This window comes from Haliaeetus albicilla, chromosome Z (genome assembly GCF_947461875.1).
Source record: "Haliaeetus albicilla chromosome Z, bHalAlb1.1, whole genome shotgun sequence".
Classification (NCBI taxonomy): Eukaryota; Metazoa; Chordata; class Aves; order Accipitriformes; family Accipitridae; genus Haliaeetus; species Haliaeetus albicilla.
This window is the reverse complement of record NC_091516.1, coordinates 70,820,888-70,842,066: the sequence shown is the minus strand read 5'-3', so window position 1 is coordinate 70,842,066 and position 21,179 is coordinate 70,820,888. Positions and strand designations below refer to the sequence as shown.

General features: G+C 43.0%; 1 protein-coding gene across 1 annotated transcript in view; it reads right to left on the bottom strand.

Annotated features, from left to right (window-relative positions):
- Positions 1–1,512: 1,512 nt before the first annotated feature.
- Positions 1,513–21,179, bottom strand: part of RHOBTB3 (Rho related BTB domain containing 3) — a 33,226-nt gene continuing 13,559 nt past the window's right edge. The window contains exons 5-12 of the mRNA XM_069777592.1: positions 20,414–20,525; positions 19,231–19,599; positions 17,047–17,159; positions 15,276–15,387; positions 12,938–13,111; positions 11,598–11,764; positions 10,617–10,713; positions 1,513–5,283 (exon numbers count right to left, since the gene is read on the bottom strand). Of these exons, the coding sequence (XP_069633693.1) occupies positions 5,168–5,283; positions 10,617–10,713; positions 11,598–11,764; positions 12,938–13,111; positions 15,276–15,387; positions 17,047–17,159; positions 19,231–19,599; positions 20,414–20,525 (1,260 nt within the window). The 3' untranslated portion in view covers positions 1,513–5,167. The remainder of the gene's footprint in view (positions 5,284–10,616; positions 10,714–11,597; positions 11,765–12,937; positions 13,112–15,275; positions 15,388–17,046; positions 17,160–19,230; positions 19,600–20,413; positions 20,526–21,179) is intronic.

The window sequence follows — 21,179 nt, the reverse complement described above, 5'->3', positions numbered from 1 at the left end:
CAAGCCACTCTCCATGATATTTGAAAAGTCGTGGCAGTCAGGTGAAGTCCCCAGTGACTGAAGAAAGGGAAACATTGCACCCATTTTTACAAAGGGTAGAAAGGACACTGGGAACTACCGACCGGTCAGCCTCACCTCTGTGCCTGGGAAGATCATGGAACGGATCCTCCTAGAAGCTCTGCTAAGGCACATGGACGACAGGGAGGTGATTCAATACAGCCAGTCTGGCTTCACCAAGGACAAGTCTTGCCTGACCAACCTAGTGGCCTTCTATAATGGAGTGACTGCACCAGTGGAAAAGGGAAGACCCATGGATATCATCTATCTGGAATTCTGTAAGACCTTTGACACAGTCCCCCTCAACATTCTTCTTTCTAAATTGGAGGGAAATGGATTTGATGAATGGACTGTTTGGTGGATGAGGAATTGGTCGGATAGTTGCATCCAGAGGGTAGTGGTCAATGGTTCAATGTCCAGATGGAGAGTGATGAGTGGTGGGACCAGCATTGTTTAATGTCTTCACCAGTGACACAGTCAGTGGGATCAAGTGTACCCGCAGCAAGTTTGCAGATGACACCAAGCTGAGTGGTGAGGTTGACATGCCTGAGGGACAGGATGCCACCCAGTGGGACCTGGACAAGCTGGAGAAGTGGGCCCACGTGAACCTCCTGAGGTTCAACACAGCCAAGTGCAAGGTCCTGCACCTGGGTCAGGACAACCCCCTGTATCAATAGAGGCTGGCGATGAAGGGATTGAGAGCAGCCTTGCAGGGAAGGACTTGGGGATACTGGGGGATGAAAAGCTGGATGTGAGCCAGCAATGTGTGTTTGCAGCCCAGAAAACCAACTGCATCCTGGTCTGCATCCAAAGCAGCGTGGCCAGCAGGTCGAGGGAGGGGATTCTGCCCCTCTGCTCTGCTCTGGTGAGACCCACCTGCAGTTCTGCATCCAGCTCTGGGGTCCTCAGCACAGGAGAGACAGGGACCTGCTGGAGCAGGTCCAGAGGAGGGACACGAAAATGAGCAGAGGGATGGAACAGCTCTCCTGTGAGAGAGTTGTGGTTGTTCATCCTGGAGAAAAGAAGGATCTGGGGAGACCTTGTTGCAACCTTTCAGTACTTAAAGGGGGCTTATAAGAGACATGCTGACAAACTTTTTAGTAGGGCCTGTAGCAATAGGACAAGGGGTGATGGTTTTAAACTAAAAGAGGGTAGGTTCAGACTAGATATAAGGAAAAAAAATTTACAACGAGGGTGGTGAGACACTGGCACAGGTTGCCCAGAGAAGTTGTGGATGCCCCATCCCTGGAAACATTCAAGGTCAGGCTGGATGGGGCTCTGAGCAACCTGATCTAGTTGAAGATGTCCCTCCTCATTGCAGGGGGGTTGCATTAGGTGACCTGTAAAGGTCCCTTCCAACCCAAACTATTCTATGATTCTAATAAGCTACAAAAAAATATTTCCAGCGTAATGCTCAAATCTTCTAATGCACATGGGTAAACAATCACATGAGACTGACTAGAGAAAAATTTTTATTTTCTAACAAAGTTTTACATATTCAGCCTAAAAACATATATATTTAGTCAGGGTATATTAAAAGAAAAACATACAGGATTTTCAGCACATGCCTAATAAAATAGCTTTTCTTCCTTTGTTTTTCCCAAATCAAATACACCAAGACCTAAAGGATGATAGCAAAGGTTTCTTAACTATCATGTGGAGAACATCATTAGTGCAGAAAGCTTTCTTTGTTAGTCTCTATAAAGCTTAGCTCTAGCTTGGGACAAGCATACATATGTATCGGTACAGCAGTAAGTATACAGTGAGTAAGTATCCATTATTCAAAAAATTGTCTTCTAAAAGTGGATTTTGAGAGTTAGCTCTAATGAAGGACTTGGGAGTTGAAACTCCCCTTGAACCTAAGTCTGAAGCTGTAATCCTAAACCCTCTATGACCTGCCTAAGGGCACCCAAATTTGCCACCAGCCTCCTTTTTTGACAGCAATGCTGCTGATGCCCTGGGAGGGTGGGAGATGCCAGGACCAGTGGAAGCCTTTCTCCTCAGACATTTTACTTTTTTCAAAACCACCTGCTTAAATAATGTTTTTTTTCAGATAATTTCTGATTTTTACTTTATACCATAGTATAAAGGGGTTTTTTTTATACCATAGCAATTTTTACTTTATACCATACAAAGTTATTCATAAATACTAAATTCAGTACTGCCCTTATTCCTGACTGTCCGTGATGGATATGGTCCTAAAGCCTCCACTAAACAAAACTGCCGACAGCAATTCACCAAGCATCACAGTCTACTTCCAGTCACACATCCGAATGTTAAAGTATGAGTTTTAAAAATAGCTTTAAGATGAATACCCTTCTACAGAAAATCATCATACAGAATAAAAGTAAGAATTTATAGTAAGAATTCTTCCAAGAATTTAAATTTATCAGAGGGGCTATGTCTGCAAGGACAGCACATTGTACCTGATACAGGCAGCATTATGGGATACCCAGTAAAATGGAATGCTGTTTTAATGTCTGAATAGTAGTATGCATTAATCTGTGAATAAATAATAAATATTTTTACACTGCCTGGTGTCTCTGTATAAAACCTGTGGTTTCCACTGACTAAAATACATAATAGCAAAATATTTCTCTTGGTTGGCTATAAAGTGTTTGTATTTCTGTTAAGCCTATTTTTAAATGCCTATAAAACATTTACAGAAAGTTAAAAATAGTATTTTGTTATTTGTTATCTATACTTAAATTATTGGCAAGAGACTAACTTCTAGCAAAAAACCTGGGAAAGCTTTCAAAGTATTAAAAATGTAGGACTACATGCAAGGCAGACAAACATTCACACAACTTTTGTATCAGTTCTGTACAAAAAAGTCTGCATGACGCATATAATCCATACTTTTGATAATTGAGCTGGTTGCTGGTTGAAGCACATGCTGTGACTGAAGATGCCACCAGGTGTTCAGGCAAGCTGTAGTTCAACTGTATGTTCATTTTTGTTCATTACTTTATGCTTCAAAAAACTGTAAGTTTTATTTGTATCTATCCAGTTAACTGATACTTAAAATTTTTAATTTCTACTATAATGCTAGGAAATGACCTTTTATTCACATTTAAGTTCAATACATACTACTTTCTAATTCATTTTTTTTCCTTTAACATTTTCAGTTTTCTTTAGTGATCTCGAAAAAGCAATGTAATGCTCTATATTTCAGACTCCTTATATGTGAGATGTAGATAAGTATATCTCATCTTCTAAAGAACTTCAGAATCTCCAGATGAAAAGCGGGGAAAAAAGAAAAAAAGAATTCTCATTCCTACATAAAACTAACATCAGAATTTTGAGCCTGCAGCAGCCAGCTGAGTCACAAGCTGTTTTTTTTCTTTTGTTTTTTTTTTTTTTTTGTGTGTTCAAAAATAGGAAGGGAAATACCCTCTCAACCTCCGCAAAATACCAAACACCAACAGGAAAAAAACCAAAAAATCCCTATGAGTCTAGCATGGAATTTTAAAAGAACAATTTACGTAGAAAATTGTATGGAAATACAAAAACAATTCTTAGAAGCAAAAAAAAAGATTCAGCTCCAGCAATTTACTGTTCCACCTTTGTCTCACAGCTGTAGTTTCCAGGTACATTTGAGATGGCCTACTATGGACATTGGGGAAACACTAAATAATTTTTTTCGGTGTCTTTTCTTTGTCTTTCTAGGCTCAGACTATGTACCAAAATTCAAGGCAGCTGGCAAAGCAGAACCAAAAATACAAGAAATAATAATGAAGCGTTTAGTCCCTTGACAAGATTTCATTTTCAGGAAAGTACCTATGCTCAGATAGATAGCCTTACATAAAGGCTGAGTTCATCTTGTCATTAATATTACTACATACATATCAGTTAGTGGCATGACAAATGAACAATTTAGGTTAAGAAAACTCTCAACAGTATCTGCAAGGGTCATCCTAGTCATGATATTCAGGATTTATCTGTTATATCTGAAAAAGAATCCACGCAGCCACAAAAGATAATCGGGTTTGTCTCACATGGTGTAGCTTATGAGCATATGATGATAACTCAATTTAAAGCGAGTCCCCACTGGGGAGGATCAAGCTCAAAGTCCCGTTACAAAAGGCGACATTCCTCATAGGACTGGCATACCCATGAGGGTCACCTCCCTCCACGACCAGCACATCCAACATTTATGCTGTCAGCTGCCAGGGGAGACATAGGATTGCAAGACCCACTTTTCCCAAAAAAGTCACTCATGCCAGTGAGTTTTCCCCCACAAAACCTACGAATGGCTGTCAAGCTCCTTCCCTGTCCTCCCTGTCCCCACCAGTACCGTACGGATATGCTCTGAGTGGACTTAGCTCTCCCTGCCTGTTTTCCTCAGGGGGAAAAACACAGTATGACCACACTAACAAAGGTGTTCTACGGAGTATTAAAACAGACTTTCTTCTCCTATTTACTGGGAGGAAAAGTAATTTCAATTTTTAGATGTTTGGGAGGCACTAGGGAAGATAGTGGTGCATAGGCATTCCTCTGGAATTAAAATATCCACTCATACGACTGTAAAAGTCTCAGTAAAAGGAACTACAGAGTTAACTTGCAGTAGAAAATGAATAGTAACTAAAATGCTTCTTAAGCCTACTATTTACTTTGCAAACCAGCAGATGCTGCAGTAAATTTTTGCATCCTGAAATATTTAAAGAACTTAGGAGTTGGCTTCTCAGCTTCCCTGCACTGCTGCTGTGCTCCTATTCTACACAGATTTACAAAAATATCTGTTTTCCACAGGTGGTGGTTTAACATAAAAAAAAAATCACGAAAACCAACAAAACAAACAGCAAAGGAGTTAGAAGGGAGAACAGACAACAGTCATGACACAGTCCCATACTGTGTTTAATCCCCATAGGTGTGAAATCCTTGTGCTTGAAAGAAATCTTCATGATACATTTCCCAATGCTTCAAGCAAAAAAAAGTAGAGTGATTTATTATCAAAGCAAGGAATGTTAGTAAGTGCACTACAGCATGACATACAGCGTTCCAGGGGAGATCAGTATCTGGTTTTGCTCTTTACATGATTTTTATACTCCGTCTAATTCCCAGTCTGAGATTTTCCAGTCGAGATGAGCTCTGTGCATGTTCAGTCTTCTTACATTACTGTGCAATGGCATTTCTGAGAGTGGACATAGTTCCTGTAATCAGCAAGCTGCTTCAGGTACAAATTGGAAGGCCATCTGTGCATCTCTACAAAATTGCGCTCCTCCACTAAACAAAGCAATAAAGGAATTAAATGTAATACCCAAACATACAGCACAAGTGCACAGGCTGCAAAAAGTCTTTTAAAATAGGTTAAAAACCATGAAGGATACAAATACAACTAGAAGAATACAGATAAGTGCTGTCCATTTTGCCTAGATTTTACTATAGTGCAGACTTAAGAGCTACCACATGATGTTCCCTTGCTATTAAGTTAGCAATAAATAAGTTACTTAACAAAATAAATGCCATAGTTATTAAAGAGACCAGAGAGATTATCCTAAAGATGAATATTCTTCATCCTTAGAAGATAACCAGACATGGTAATCAACAGCGAGGATTTCTCTATGCTGCAACACTATAAAGGAGGGTATTTCAATCCCTATGCCAATACTTTGTCTCAAGATCATTACAAAAAACAAGGTAAGAAGAGCAATTAAGAACGGAGCAAGACTTTTGTCTCTCATTGCACATGTTCTCTGTCACTGATGAAATCATGTAATGGAGTTTTTAGCTGTATTATTTAGATGAATCCCATTTGCCTTTGCAGAAATTCGCATTTTCATCCCCCTCCCCTGGATTTTCCCAAGTCAGCCTGCAGCAGTGGTTGCCCAGTCCTCTTAGAGGCTCCAGCCGAGGTGGACAGAGACCAACACACAGCAGAGACCTGCTGCTTGGGGAGGGCTGAGGTCAGGGAAATTGCATTAATAACAGGCAGCACCTTCCCACTTGCCTCATGCAAAATGCAGGGCTGCTTCTGAAGATCTCTAGCTGTCGGAAAGTCACTAGAGAGCTGCTGCCTCCTGCCGCATTGCTCTGCTGAACCTTGAGGTGATGCTGTGTCATGGTGTCCGGAGTAAGAAAGGCCAACTACCTGTAACTGCTGCTGTCTGGGAAGCGTGGTCCCATCTGGATGTGACTGAGAGTGCTACTGCCCTGGCGAGCAAGGGCAGAACAGTTTCTTCGCATCCACTGCTATTTCCCTGTGTGCTCCTCTTTCTATCCTCCAGCTGCCTCAGTGCAAGTTCGATGCAGCAGAGCGTACCCCCTCCCTGCTCAGTGAATCATGTGGAAGGGACTGCTCCAGGCCACTGGACCAGCAAGACTGAGCAGATGAGGCCCTCTATAGACACATAGGAGCAACCTCACGTTCACAAGCCCTGGTCCTCATGGGAGACTTCAGCCACCTCGGTATCTGTTGGCATAAGCAATCCAGGAGGTTCCTGGAATGCATTGATGACAACTTCCTTCTCCAAGTGATGGAAGGGCCAACAAGGAGAGCTTCTATACTGGACCTTCTTCTCACCAAAAAGGCAGGGCTGGTGGGAAATGTGAAGCTCAAGGGCAGCCTTGGCTGCTTGACCATCGAATGGTAGAGATCAAGACCCTTAAGGCAGCGAGGAGGCCGCACAGCAAGCTTGCTACCATGGACTTCAGGAGAGCAGACTTTGGCCTCTTCAGGGACCTGCTTGGTAGAGTACCATGGGATAACGCCCTAGAGAGAAGAGGGGCCCAAGGAAGCTGGTTAATATTCAAGGCTCACCTCCTTCATGCTCAGGAGCGATGCATCCCAACAAAGACGAAGTCAGGCAAAAATGCCAGGAGGCCTGTGTGGATGAACAAGGAGCTCCTGGACAAACTCAAACACAGAAAGGAAGCCTACAAAGGGTGGAAGCAAGGACAGGTAGCCTGGGAGGAATACGGAGAAACTGTCCGAGCAGCCAGGGATCAGGTTAGGAAAGCTAAAGCCTGATAAAATTAAATCTGGCCAGGGACATCAAGGGCAATGAGAAAAGCTTCTATAGGTATGTTGGTGATGAAAGGAAGACTAGGGAAAATGTGGGCCCTCCCCAGAAGGAGACAGGAGACCTGATTACCTGGGATATGGAGAAGGCTGAGGTACTCAGTGACTTTTTTGCCTCAGTCTTCACCAGCAAGTGCTCCAGCCACACCACCCAATACGCAGGAGGCAAAGGGAGGGACTGGAAGAATGAAGAACTGCCCAGTGTAGGAGAAGATCAGGTTCAAGACCATCTAAGGAACCTGAAGGTGCACAAATCCATGGGGCCTGATGAAATGCATCTGTGGGTCCTGAGGCAACTGGTGGATGAAGTGGCTAAGCCACTATCCATCATATTTGAGAAGTTGTGGCAGTCTGGGGAAGTTCCAACTGACTGGAAAGGGGGAAACATAACCCCCATTTTTGAAAAGGGGAAAAAAGGAAGACCCGGGGAACTACAGGCCAGTCAGTCTCACCTCTGTGCCTGGCAAGACCATGGAGCAGATCCTCCTGGAAACTATGCTATGGCACATGGAAAATGAGGAGGTGACTGGTGACAGCCAACATGGCTCCACTAAGGGCAAATGGTGCCTGACAAATTTGGTGGCCTTGTACAATGGGGTTACAGCACTGGTGGATAAGGAAAGAGCAACTGATGTCATCCTCCTGGACTTGTGCAAACTGCATTTGACAGTGTCCCACAAGACATCCTTGTTGCTAAATTGGAGACACATGGATGTGACAGATGGACCACTCAGTGGGTAAGGAATTGGCTGGATCATGACACTCAAAAAGTTGTGGAGAACAGTGACAAGTGACGTTCCACAGGGGTCAGTATTGGGACCAGCGCTGTTTAACATCTTTGCTAGTGACATGGACAGTGGGATTGAGGGCACCCTCAGCAAGTTTGCTGATGACACCAAGCTGTGTGGTGCAGTCAACACACTGGAGGGAAGGGACGCCATCCAGAGGGACCTTGACAGGCTTGAGAGGTGGGCCTGTGCGAACCTCATGAAGTTCAACAAGGCCAAGTGCAAGGTCCTGCACATGGGTTGGGACAATCCCAAGCACAAACACAGGCTGGGTGGAGAACAGATTGAGAACAGCCCTGTGGAGAAGGACTTGGGGGTGTTAGTTGACTAGAAGATCGGCATGACCCGGCAATGTGTGCTTGCAGCCCAGAAAGCCAACTGTATCCTGGGCTACATCAAAAGAAGCATGGCTAGCACATTGAGGGAGGGGATTCTGCCCCTCTACTCTGCTCTTGTGAGACCCCACCTACAGAACTGCAGTCAGCTCTGGGACCCCCAACAGAAGAAGGACATGGACCTGTTGGACTGAGTCCAGAGGAGGGACACAAAGATGATAAGGGGGCTGGAGCACCTCTCCTATGAAGACAGGCTGAAAGAGTTGGGGTTGTTCAGCCTGGAGAAGAGAAGGCTCCTGGGAGACCTTAGAGCAGCCTCCCAGGACCTAAAGGGGCCCTGCAAGAAAGATGGGGAGGGAGTTTTTACAAGGGCATTTAATGATAGGACAAGGGATAATGGCTCTCAGCTAAAAGAGGGTAGATTTAGATAAGATGTAAGGAAGGAGTTCTTCACTGTGAGGGTGGTGAAGCACTGGAACAGGTTGCCCAGAGAGGTTGTGGATGTCCCATCCCTGGAAGAGTTCAAGACCAGGTTGAATGGGGCTTTGAGCAACCTGGTCTAGTGGAAGGTGTCCCTGCCCATGGCAGGGGGGTTGGAATGAGATGATCTTTAAGGTCCCTTCCAACTCAAACCACTCTATCTTTCTATGACACAGAGGAAGGAGAAAAGCAAAGGACAGGCTGTGGGCGTGTGGACACCAAATCTCAAAGGATACCAGTCCCCTGGCATGGTACCCTTTTCCTTCAAGTGAGCCCCCATGAGCTTGGCTCCAAAAGAGCCACCCTGGCATCAGTCACCCACCGGAGACTTCAGAAATCTCATCTGACGGCCAACAGCTTTAGTACTGCTCTGCAGCAGCCCTGGGTGCTCCGTGAGTGGTGAAAGCACTGAGGAAACTCCAGGTGATGGCAGAGCAAACATTTGGCGTGGTGACACTGTACAGCTCATCCCCGAGTTACTCGGGTGCTGTCAGAGCACACGCTGACAGGTGCTGATAAGCGATGCTTATCAGCAGCATCCCCGCCTAAGTTTCACGACAGGCTCATATGGAGCCTGCTATCCATCAGGATAACTGCAACATGGAGACACAAGTGCTATCACTGTTGCTTTCCACAGCAGAAAAAGAAACGATTAATAAGCTAGATTGCCAAACCGATAACCCACTGGGGAACTGGAAAACGGGTAAGTAGATGTGCCTAGATCGAGCCCTGCGGGGACGCTAAGTCAGAAGGGTCTCTCTGCTCTCCTGCCTCACCAAGGGGAAGCCAGAGGCAGCTCCCACCTTCACCAAACAGAAGGGACAACCTGATTCCTGCAGCTTCAGAAGAACCTCGGGGTGGTTGAGACCGAAGCCCTGTAGCGAGAAGATGCCACAGAGTGCTTTCAAACACACCCTGTCACCTCAACCAGCAGGAAGGGAAGCAAAGCAAGTCCGCTGTGGACCGAACCCACGGGTGGGTGGGTGACACCTGCCAGCACGGGTGCCCTGCTCTCCCACGTTTAATCCAGTCCTGGCTATACCAAATGGGCAGTGCAGAAGAGGCGCAGATGGGCCACTGGAAGACAAATTCCAGGTCCAAAGAAAGCAGGGAGGACCGAGCTCTCCTTCCTTTGCTCATAATGATTACAAAGTTGTCCGTCATCACAAATACACGTACGAGCCTTGCAAATGCCAAAGAAGACCTTTAACGTACTTTGGACAAGCAGAGCTTTGGCTCGCTCATACGAAACATCCCCTTCTGGAATACCCTGGCCCCACACCAATGGTCTGAATATGAACTACGAGTCAAAGAGATGCACCCATCAGGACCACCATCATCAGGGCAGTGAAAACTCCCATAGGCAACGAGGAAAACTTTCTACAGTTACATGTCGGGAATCAGATGTACTGTTTGGGAAAATAAATATCAGTTCCCTGGAAGAACCTGGGTTTATTTACTTGAATGGGCATTAGTTATTTGATTTCTTGACATCTGCTGGCGAGTACTGCAAGGTTCCTACTTTCTTCAAAGAAAACCCCAGCCCTTGAAGAGCTGGTATTGGACGTGACTCATTACCTCGATTCAAGCGTACAAACTAAACAAAAATTATATACATCAGGTGGAGGGGCTGACGAAAGGTGACCAAACTGTCCCAGTTGCTTCAGTTGTGGGTGGGAACCTGGCCATCGGTACAGGAACCAAAAGACAAGGGGATGCAGTTGCGGGCTATGCTGCTCTTCACGTGTCGCATGCTGGTCCCACGGTAGGGTGGTGCAGCACCCAGCTCAAACAGACTCTGGACTGGACTAGACTGTGTGGCCTAAAGAAGTCCCCATCGCCTTCTCGTGCAGAAGTAGTACTGTCCAGTACCTCGCTTCGGATTTAAGCAGAACTGAGAAACATGTCTTGTCGTAGAAGTAATTGATAGGTTACCTGAAAGATCTTGAAATTCAGGCTTTTGACTGAAGATGAGGTAGTTCGTGGCAATGAAATGAAGCAGCCAAGTCGAAAGGCAATCAGAATTGTGAAACTGCGAGAAGAAAGGAAACACAAACAACACTTAATGCTATCGTGTCTACAAGACAGCTACGCCTTGCTTGTCAAAATATTTCAGATTTCCCCTGTCAACATACAGAGCAGTTTACTACAAAAAGTTTTGACTGCAGGAGGTAACGAAGGAAAAGTCATAGATGGAAACATGTAAACAGACGGAGACCGAAGAACGAATGATAAAACTCCCTCTCCCGGGGGTGTGACCTAACCCCTGGTCCTCCTTTGGTCATGAATCTTGGAAATTTTTGTCTTCTGCAGAGAAGCAGAATTGGAGAAAAAGGAAGGTAAGGAGCATGGCACGCTGGTTTTGTTGTCTCTCGCCACGAAATCCTGTTTGTTCAAGACAATATCCTGCCTGAGACTTGTAAACGATTCAGGTTTTATTTTCCTCTTCTTTTTTCCAAATCTCTCTTTACTGTCTCTCTTTCTCTCTCTCGTCAGCCACTAGCCTTTTCTTTTCCTGCTTCGTATGTATTTCCCTCAATATTCTATCAGGTTAGATCTCCTTTGCCACTTGCGTGTCATACAATTTCTTTTTGAGTGAAAGGGCAAGTAGTGCTTCTTCACTTGCCTGAAACACATCTTTTCTGGCAGAAGCTGCAATTAAGCTGAACTGCCGCAACGTGTCCATGACGAAGGAATTCGCAGAGATCATCGTTCGGCAGCGCATTCTGCAATAAAAGGCTGAAGGCCGTATTTTAGCCAGCCTTGTGCCGCTAGATAGCCCTCATCAACAGATTGTGGATCGGTGTTTGTCCTTGGGCAGGGAAATCATTAAGGCAGTAAAAGTCTTATCAGCGAAACCAACCCCACTAATCAGAGTCGACATGTATATTCTTAGTTGCTACACACAACGCGTACCTTGGCTTTTTTGAGCAAGCTAACAATACTGAGACTTGTGGATGCCAGTTCGCGGCTAGGCATGCTCTGCAGCTGCGTGATAATGTAAAGCTCACAAATATGCTGGAGTCTCATTACTTGGTACATCTCTGCACAGATCAAGAGAGACATAGCTTGCAGAATACTGGCTGAAAAACAAGAAAACATAAGTTACATGTAATTTGCCTTTTTGACAAGATGATCAAAGCCACTTTTCACCCGGTCACCTTTTAAACAGTGGACACAAACTCAAACCGCTGTTGATCACCTTATTTCCCTTTCATCACTATCATCATAACTTTGCTACATTGCTCACTTTTTGCTGATAAACTACTTAACAGGAAAAGAGAAGTTAGTACTTTTTAGGAGGAAAGTGTCATAAATTGTTATCAAAATCCCGCATCTTGAAGATGGCAAGTCAAGTGCTGCTGGTCTATTTAAAGTAAGTGATGACTAATAAGAGGATCTAGCTTTCCTTTCAAAAAAGAACATCTGCAATACATGTACAAGAAAATACAGCAAAAAGGCCAAAAAGAAGATGGAGCAACTCTATTTTTGAAAAAAAATATGGTATGGTGTTTGCATATATAAACTGATGGGCAAGGAAAAGTTAGGCGGACTGAAAAAGAGAAACATATGTAAAACCTAAGAATGAGGTAGAATTATTTGAAAAGAAGCAAAAATACATATCACAACATCATTCTTTCATTATATCAAAGGAAAGTTATCCGTATTTAAACCCTATTTCTTATTTAGCGTGTAGATTTTCTTCCCACTAAAAAAGACAAAGGTTAAGACACAACAAATACTCTAGCTCAATTTTTCTTGCCAAATACGCCAATTGACATACTTTTATTCTGGTTTTACATACAAATAAGGCATTCACATGTACAAATAAGATATTCCTGCAATTTAACCTTGCTTGTATTAAACTTAGCAAAATATATGCTCAACAAAATGACAATTTTGAAATAAACCCCAGAATTAAGATTAGAAAGCAGTATTACTGTGATGTAGAGCAAAAACTCCAAACATTGTAACGGACCAGAAATGCAGTTCCACAGTTTTTTGAGTCTTGCTGTTTCAGCACAAAACAAATACAGCTTTATTAGTGGTATTTGTTCTGCCTGCTGTTGAATTTACTTGAATAAGAGTGATTTCTTTCTTTATTGCACAATATGAACTAGTTCTCTTTCTTGAGACGTTCTACATTACAAGACTGGCATTTTTCAATGAAATAAATGCTGCTACTTTACTCCCTATCAATGCCCCACTGCAGAAAAATGAGTAACAGAAACACGTGTATTTTAAAATTTTCTTACCTGGGCAGCAGGAGTCGGTATAAAGGTACTCTAGAAAGGAGAGGAAAGTGTCTTTGGAAACCCCATACACTGGAACCAGAACACTATTTGCTTCTAGATAATTACCATTAAACATAGCTGCCATTACCTCACAGCGAGCTACCAGAACTGCTCTGTGGGCTGGTACAGTTGCACCTGCAGGACACGAGATAAAAATCAATGATGATTTTACATACCCAGAGAGATCTTGATTTTAAAGCTCATATTTTCTTAGAAGGCCTCCACTTCACTGAACATGACTGAAGTGTTTAAAAGTAACACTATCCAATAGATAAATAACAGCACACTCCGAGACTTAGAGCTGAAAATAATTAAACAATTGTCTAGTCCTAAAAAAACATTTCTGCATGAAGGGTGGGTGTGGACAAATTGAGAAAATCATTAGCATTTAAAAACCATCTCATCCTTATTCTCACAAAAGCATGCAACACTTTTTTTCCCCCTTGTATCTTTATTTTTAAGGGTGGATATATTTATTTTCCAGAAAAAATCACCTTTGACACTGCAGCTATGTTGGTGTACCCAAGCACATTCTCTGCAGACAAGATGGGAACAGATGATGGTTTCTGTATGTCTTTAACAGACAAGTCAGCCTCTGCTCCCTCATATCTTTTTAATCCTGGCCACAAAGAGGAGTCGGTAATTACCATCATCTCAAGAGACTTTTTAAAAGAAAAGTCCCCACAATAATTTAGATATTTCTTTTCACACTTGTCAGGTTAAGCAATAGGGACATCTAACCTAGGCACCCGCAAGGTTGAAGGTTGCTTTCATAAGGAGTCACCTATCATAGAGAAGTTGCAGAGACCTGTGACAGAAACATGAAGATCAGTACGGGAGCATCTAGAAGGGCGGTAAAACCCAGCAGATGTTGATGGCACCTAGATTAGCAGGTCATCAAAACCCCAGCACATCTACGTCCATTTCTAGGGATGTCCACACTGGGGGAAGAAGGGCAGTGAATAAAGCCTAAGGTGGCACAGGAGCAGGACGTCAGCCCCTGTCACCTTCTGGAGGGCAGAGAAAGGCACATCCACAGCCAGCACCAGCCTGAGAGGGACAATAACCAGCATCTCTGGTCTTTCCCCTGAGGGCAACGAGCATAGCTGTGGCCACCAGAGTCCATGCCTCTCCGAGGTCTGATGCTGGGAAGAGCCCTCGGATATGTCCCAGTGCTTGTGGAGGTGAGAACATGAGTGAGATAAATAGGTTTTAAAATAAAATCACCATCCCCTGTGATGCAGTCCCTGGTTTAGCCTTGCTACTTTGGTGCTATGCCACTGCAGGAGCCTTTCCTTTGTTTTGCTAATCCTGTGAGGGATGCGCGTGAATCAGAGAGGCACAAAGCCTGCCATGGCAGGCAGATGGCATCCGTACAGGCTTAGCCCAGATAAACCACGTTGAGAGTGGATGTGGTGACCGAACCCCCCTTCTCCTTGCAAACGTTGCTGACACAAAACCACGAGCACCTTGCCACCGCGGGCAAGACAGAGAGCTGCACCACTCTTTGATGGAAGCCCGCCTGTGGTTTGTGGTTTGCTTTCGCATCACAGCTGCAAGTAATTGCGCGGAGGTAAAGCTTCTCTCCGAGAGCTGACCTGAGGACAGAGCCAGCTGAGGATCTCACTGACGTGGTGACGTCCTCCCGGCCAGGGACGCTCGACTGGATGACATTGCCAGTCGCCTCCATTGTAACCATGAGCGATATCTGTATTATCATCGCTCTTATCAACACGGAGTTCATAACGGCTTTTATCCACCATTATTTGAATGGAGTTAGATCTGGCAGATCTAAGGTAGGAAGCATTAGCGAGTATTTAGATGCTTAATAAAGTATACATACGTTAGTAATCCTGATGTTTGGCTGGTTTAACTCTCTCCCTACTGGAGCTCAATGGGTACGGTTCTTTTGTCTCCCATTTGCAAACATTATCCTGTGGACATTGGTCTGGCATTGTACAGGGACCCGCTTTAAAAACCAGATGGGTGGAAGTAAGGCAGCCAGGGAGGGATCTGGGCACTGTTGTGACCCAGACCTGCCCGACAGCCTCAACCTTTACCGACGCATAACCCCTCAGGGCAGTCGGGTTATGACAGTGGACACTGCTGTAAAGCATCCATAAGGACAAGCGTTAGTTCTAAGCTAAAACTGCTTTCCACGGTGATAGCAAAGCATATACATTTTCCTAGTTGTGACACAACAGAAAATACAGTCACCTCCATTTCCCACTCTCCTGCAGAGAGGATAATTGCTGGAGGTGCAGTGGTGAGTATGTCAACAGGAGCAGGGGTACCCTACCTTGTATTTTGAAGATGACATCAGCTAGGACAGGCGTATTAAAGAACAGCCTGAGAGAAGTATTATACAGCCGTTTTATCTGGTGAGATCTGCAGTCCTTTACAGTGCTTACCTGCAAAATAAATTATTAATAGAACACTGTCATGTACAGTTGCCCACAGAATAAAAGATTACAAGACATCATTTATGCAGGGAAACTAAACAACATTCTTCTGCTGTCTACTTTATGTTCTTTTGCTAATGCTATTCAGCCATGCCTCTCGCACATGCAATCCTCTGCAGTCACCTTTATTGTTTATTTTCCTATTTCCCACAGTGCAGCAATGCTCCAAGGCATCTCTGTCTCCTACAGTCACACCCCAGCTCTTGCCTTGGTACTCTCCGACCTGTGACAAAACTCCCCCATCCAGCACCTCTGGGCAAGTTTGACTGCATCACAGATTTTCTGGACTCCACACCTTTTCATAAATGCCCTGTTGAGGCCCAAGGCTGCAGTAACACAAAGTTTGAGGGCTCTGGGGGGAGCACTGATGGACACAGATCCATCCCCTGGCACAATGCCGCATACAGATGCAAGGCAGCTAAAAGTTGTCCGTTTCTTGATATTGCCATGATATTGCCTCCACAGAGGCAGAGGGAGCTTACAGGCTGAAGCACAGACTTCTCTTACAATAATCTGGGCATGTTAGTGTCAAGACCCTCCAAAAACTAGTACTTCCAGTTAGTTTTCAATTTTGTTTTTTTTACTTTAAAAATGGAATCTCAAGCTACTAAAAGGAACAACATCAACATCATATTGCTAGATTGTGGTAAGTGAAATTCAGATAAGGTTGAATTTATGGTTAAAATCTTATCTAATTTAGTAATTAATTTTTAATTTTATCAGGAAAAATGACAATTCATTTCTATGACTTTGAAGAAAAACTTTTAAGTATGAAATAAAAGTACCCCAAAGGCATTTAAAAAAAACAAAAAAAACCCCAAAGAAACAACAACAACAAATCAGGCTTATTATCTTAAAAGCTTTTGGGACTTTGTAAGTCCAACCCTATGAATATTTCAGCTCTGACACTCAGGACTGGCAAGGCTACAACCGAGCGATCAGAAGCTTAAAACTGCTAAGTAAGTTTTTGATCTTTATATTACATTATCTCAAGACAGTCCAAGATCATTTCCCATTTAAATTGACAGAAACACTTTGTGCAAGTTCTATAGTATCAGGGAATGTATAAGATTTACTGGGTAGCAAAAGGCTGTTAAAACTAATTCTATACCGTAACATTTTATTAGCATAATAATGTGACATAAATTACATTTTACTGTGAAGTCATCTGCTCAATTAAATATATCGAGTTACAGACAGATTTCCGCACCACAACATTTATAAAAGAAACCACCTCTCCTGATCTACTGCAGAAGCATAACTTTTGGCACATATTCAGGAAAGCAAAGCTCTCCTGGGCAGCCTCTATTACATGAGAATTAGCAACACATAATCATATTGTTAGACAATGTGCAAAGCTGTGAATATGACTAATCCTTTTCGGATACCTACTTGTGTGCTTTTTATCCATTACACTAATTCTGCACATTACATCAGTATCTCTGTTTTTCTGTTTTGTAAATGCCTGTGAACAACCCACTGATAAAGCAATAAAAGCTGTGTAAGACAAAGTGAGTTTTAAAACAAAGACTGACAAGGAAACCTTGTCTATTTCCCAAGAACTTAAGTAACTAATACTAAGAGTTACCCCAAGAGAGTTAGATGTACCTTCCCTGGAGTTTTCAGGATACATTTAACTTTCTCAAGCACATGTTCAGTTTTTTCTGGATCCTTCAACTTCTTTTTTATATCCTCTTCTAATCGTTCCCACTGGAAAGCACCTGCCACAAGAGCAGGTAAAGTTGGATTATAAATCAACAAGGCACAGGACTTAGCAGGCAGAGAAAAGACGATATCAATGCCAAACAGATCCTGCAGAAACAATTTTTTTTTGGTGCATAAATCAGCCAGATCTTTGTGCTTTGTGCTTAGGAAGGGCGAGATACAATTCTTGGACAATCAAACTTCCATGGTACTTTTACAAGAATACAAAGACTTGGGCATCTCTCTTGCTTTCAAAATTAACTTCTGAATTCCTCCCAGTTCAATCATTACATATTGCAGGTAGATAAGCAGAAAAAAAATAATCCTGAATGTTTCAATATTTGTGGAAGTTTTTTAGCTTCTGCTCATACTGCTGGTTGCATTGCTTTGTAGGTGTCTGAACCAGAAAAGCTTCATGCACAATTATATTCTGAGTACTGGTAACTAAAAACAGCACAAGGTTTGCAGTAGAATTTCTTTTTTTCTTGTGTACAGAGTCAAAGCCATGATAGTCTCTCAGATCTCTCAATAGCTTCCTTGGAAAAAATGAAAACTGTTGGCCAGCGTTAAAACAAACATAGTTTATCTTCATACACTTCACTGGAGTAAGTGTCAAAGACACCATGGGGCTTTTTTGGTAACAACTTTCAGCTCTGATCCCCAGGGCCATGCAGCAAGGGGGAGTCAGGGGCAGATAAAGCTCAAGGTAAAGCACAAGTCAGCGTAGCCCTGAAGGCACTCTGCTGCAGATAAAGCTGAAACAGCGTCTTCAGCTCTATCAGCTCCTATGTTCACAATATGGATGGTGTTTATAACCCTGTGGGGATAACGTCATAGTCCTGAAAAGCTGAAAACAACGATACCGCCTCATGATCTTATCTCTTAGCCTGTGCCTCAAGTGTCTTCAAAAGTCCTCGTCACCTCTCAGAGGCACCAAACGGTGCGATGACTTTTGGCAGTGGCCTTCAGGTTGGAAGCTGTGACTTACAGCAGAGTTTCACCTAAAACCGTACAAAGTTTCCCACCTCTTTGGTTGTCACAGACAAAATTAAAAAGTAAAATTAGTGCACAAAAGGCAGCAGACACAAAGTTGTAAATGGTAACAGATGAAGACGCTGCGCTCAGATGCTGCTGAAATTCCAGGCTTAATCCCCTATTCATGTCACTAATAAATAAAAAAAAAATAAAAATAAATCCATTCACACTAAAAAACTTCTGCATCTGTTCTTTATGTTTTAGACTGGTTTGGAAAGAACTGAAAGGGATGTTTTCAATGTACAAACTCTAACTGAAAGTGTCTCCCTTGTGTCTTCACAAGCCAGTATTCACGTCTCAGCTACTAAGGCAGAAATCCTTTTCATACATCAGGCAGGTATCACTCTACGGGTATTGGCTAAGCTTCTTTATAGATGCAGCTCTAACATTATAATTATTTGGGGCTTTTTTTAAAGTTACAGTTAAAATCAGAATGCATCATTAAAAAGCCTACTAATTCTCTCAACAAATATCAAATATATATTCTTATGTGCTGACAGCTTGCAAAATATTTTATAAAGAACAAACAGGTATCAGGTACTTCCAGAAAAAAAAATAGTTCTCTGTCACCTAAGGATTCTTAAGCAACATTTGAAAAGTTAAAGTGTCAGTGCTGTTTTAATGACAGCTGGGATTAGGCAGGTGTGGTCCCTGCCTGTACCGAACTGGTAGCAAAACTCATGCAGTAAATCAGAGCCCCCTGCACTCCAGCCAGTTATCACTGTTTTCTCTTCAGCAGCAACACATCCAGAAGAGAAATCACTTGAGTTTTCTTAAGTAACCCCGAGCTCTCGTCCACATGCAACAATTTTAAGTATTTCAAAAGCCTGGGATCTGAAACCGTCTCAAACTCTAGATTTTTTTGGCAAACATTTGAATATCATTGGCGTTAGCTTATGGACTTTGTTCAGTAAAATATGGTGCTTGATTTAGGTTCGCTAGATCTGGAATGACAACTAATTTAATTTTTACTAAATCTAGGCGAAGGGCTTTTTTCAGGAGACATCAGCTGTACGAGAAATGAGTAGCCGGACCCGTTCCTGGGGAGGGTACCTGAATAAATGAAGTGGAGGATGTCTGGGAGACAAGAGCAGAAGACAGAGTCCTTCACCACCACCCTCACCGGCGGGACGCAGGGTGGGATGCCGCGGGGGGCCGGGGGTGAGGGGTCCCCCGCCTCCACGGCAAAGAGGCTCCGCGCCGTCCGCACGATGGAGGCGTCGCGGATGTCGGCGGGGGTCTTCACCTCGAAGAGCAGCATGAAGAGGTGGCTGACGGAGCAGAGGATGATCTTGTGAGCCTCCACCACCGTGCTGAGGTCTTCGGGGTAGAACGCCACGTCCGCGCACTGGCAGCAGCAGAGCAGGTTGTGCAGGTCCGCGTCGTAGTGCGAGGCTTCGCCCTTTAAGATCGGCATTTTTTCTGTGGAAGGCAACGAGCCGGGCTGTAGAACTGAAGCAAGGATTAAGCGCGGGACAACGCTATTCCCAGAAAGCTGATCAAATGAAGGACAATTTTTGAAAGAAGTATTCAACAAGAAAATTTCTTATATGCCATTTGAATATGTTTAGTAAAATACTCTAAAAATGGAAACACCTAGTATAGTAAAATAATATAAGAAATACTTAGTTTAGTAAAAAGCGTCCATCCTTTTACGAAACCTCTGCAGGCACTTAGGTTTGAAAGAAACCTGGCCTGTGAATCCCAAACCTAAGGGATCTGAGTGAATTTCTGGTACGTGTGAGAGGAGACAGCTATGTATTTAGAGGTAACTACTTATCAGTAATTACATCGCTGAATGAATGCATCAGATGCTTAGAAATCATATGCAGGGGCATACACATCTCCTTTGTTTTGTTTGCAGCAAATAAAAATATTACTCGATGATATTGTAGAATAATAAAGAATGATGTAACGACTTCCTTTTGTAATTTCTCTATAAAGCTTTTATGTAATGCTTTTATTAATTTACTTTTGCACTATTTCATGCACCAGAAAACCACTCCTATTATTTTTGTCTGAAATAAATTAGAAGTCCATTGCAATGTTACATATTGCTTCACAATTCCCCCCAAATTAATTAAAGCATCACTAAAAGATGATGACACTAGAGCAACATAACCAGAATAGCTGATGATAGATAGCACAGCTCACCGTAATGATTACAAAATGTTAATTGTGCAAAGAACATGACACACATAACGAGCGATACTAGAGACCAAACATCAGCAAGCACCTGGCTGTTCAAGCTGAGGTGGTTGAACTCGATGGCACTTCTGCGTCTTTTTCCTTTTCTTCATTTTTTCTGATGACTTCTGATTCAAAGTTTGGATCATAAAATATTCCAGCTAAAACACGAAATGTATTTTTAAAAAACCCTAGTTATTTAAGAACAACGTAGACATCAAACTAAGGAGAACGAGCAGGTGCTGTATGCAGGACTGAGGCTACTGCCACTATGAACAGTCACCCAGGAGAGTCCCAGCACCCCTTTACCAGGAGCAGGGACCAAATGTAGTTGGAATTAGCACAATTTAAAAGGCTATTTATGCAAATTATGGCTGTTAATTCTCTCGTATTTAATCTTCCCAGAAATGACAGGTACAAAGATATCCGATTTACCACCTTCCATGGATGACCAATGATAGAATTACAGAGAAGAATAAGACTTGGTGGATAATGATGAAGTGCAAGTGACAGAAGTAACAGAACCACATACAAGCTCTTCAGCTTGCAACTGACTACCACCATCACCACGCAATGTTACCATGTCCTCTGAAAAAGTCATACTACGGGCTGATCTTTGTGGGCAAGGTTTGTCTCACTGGGACAGACTAAAAGCATCATCACTGCAATAAAAAAGTACGTGAGGGGAAATTATCCCTTTTACAGGAATGAAGAGGCACAAAGGGTGGTTTAGTTCGAATTAATGCGTGTCTTAAACACTTTCATCACCCAAGGTATTACTGTAGCCCATATAGTGTTTTCTAAAAACTAGAAAA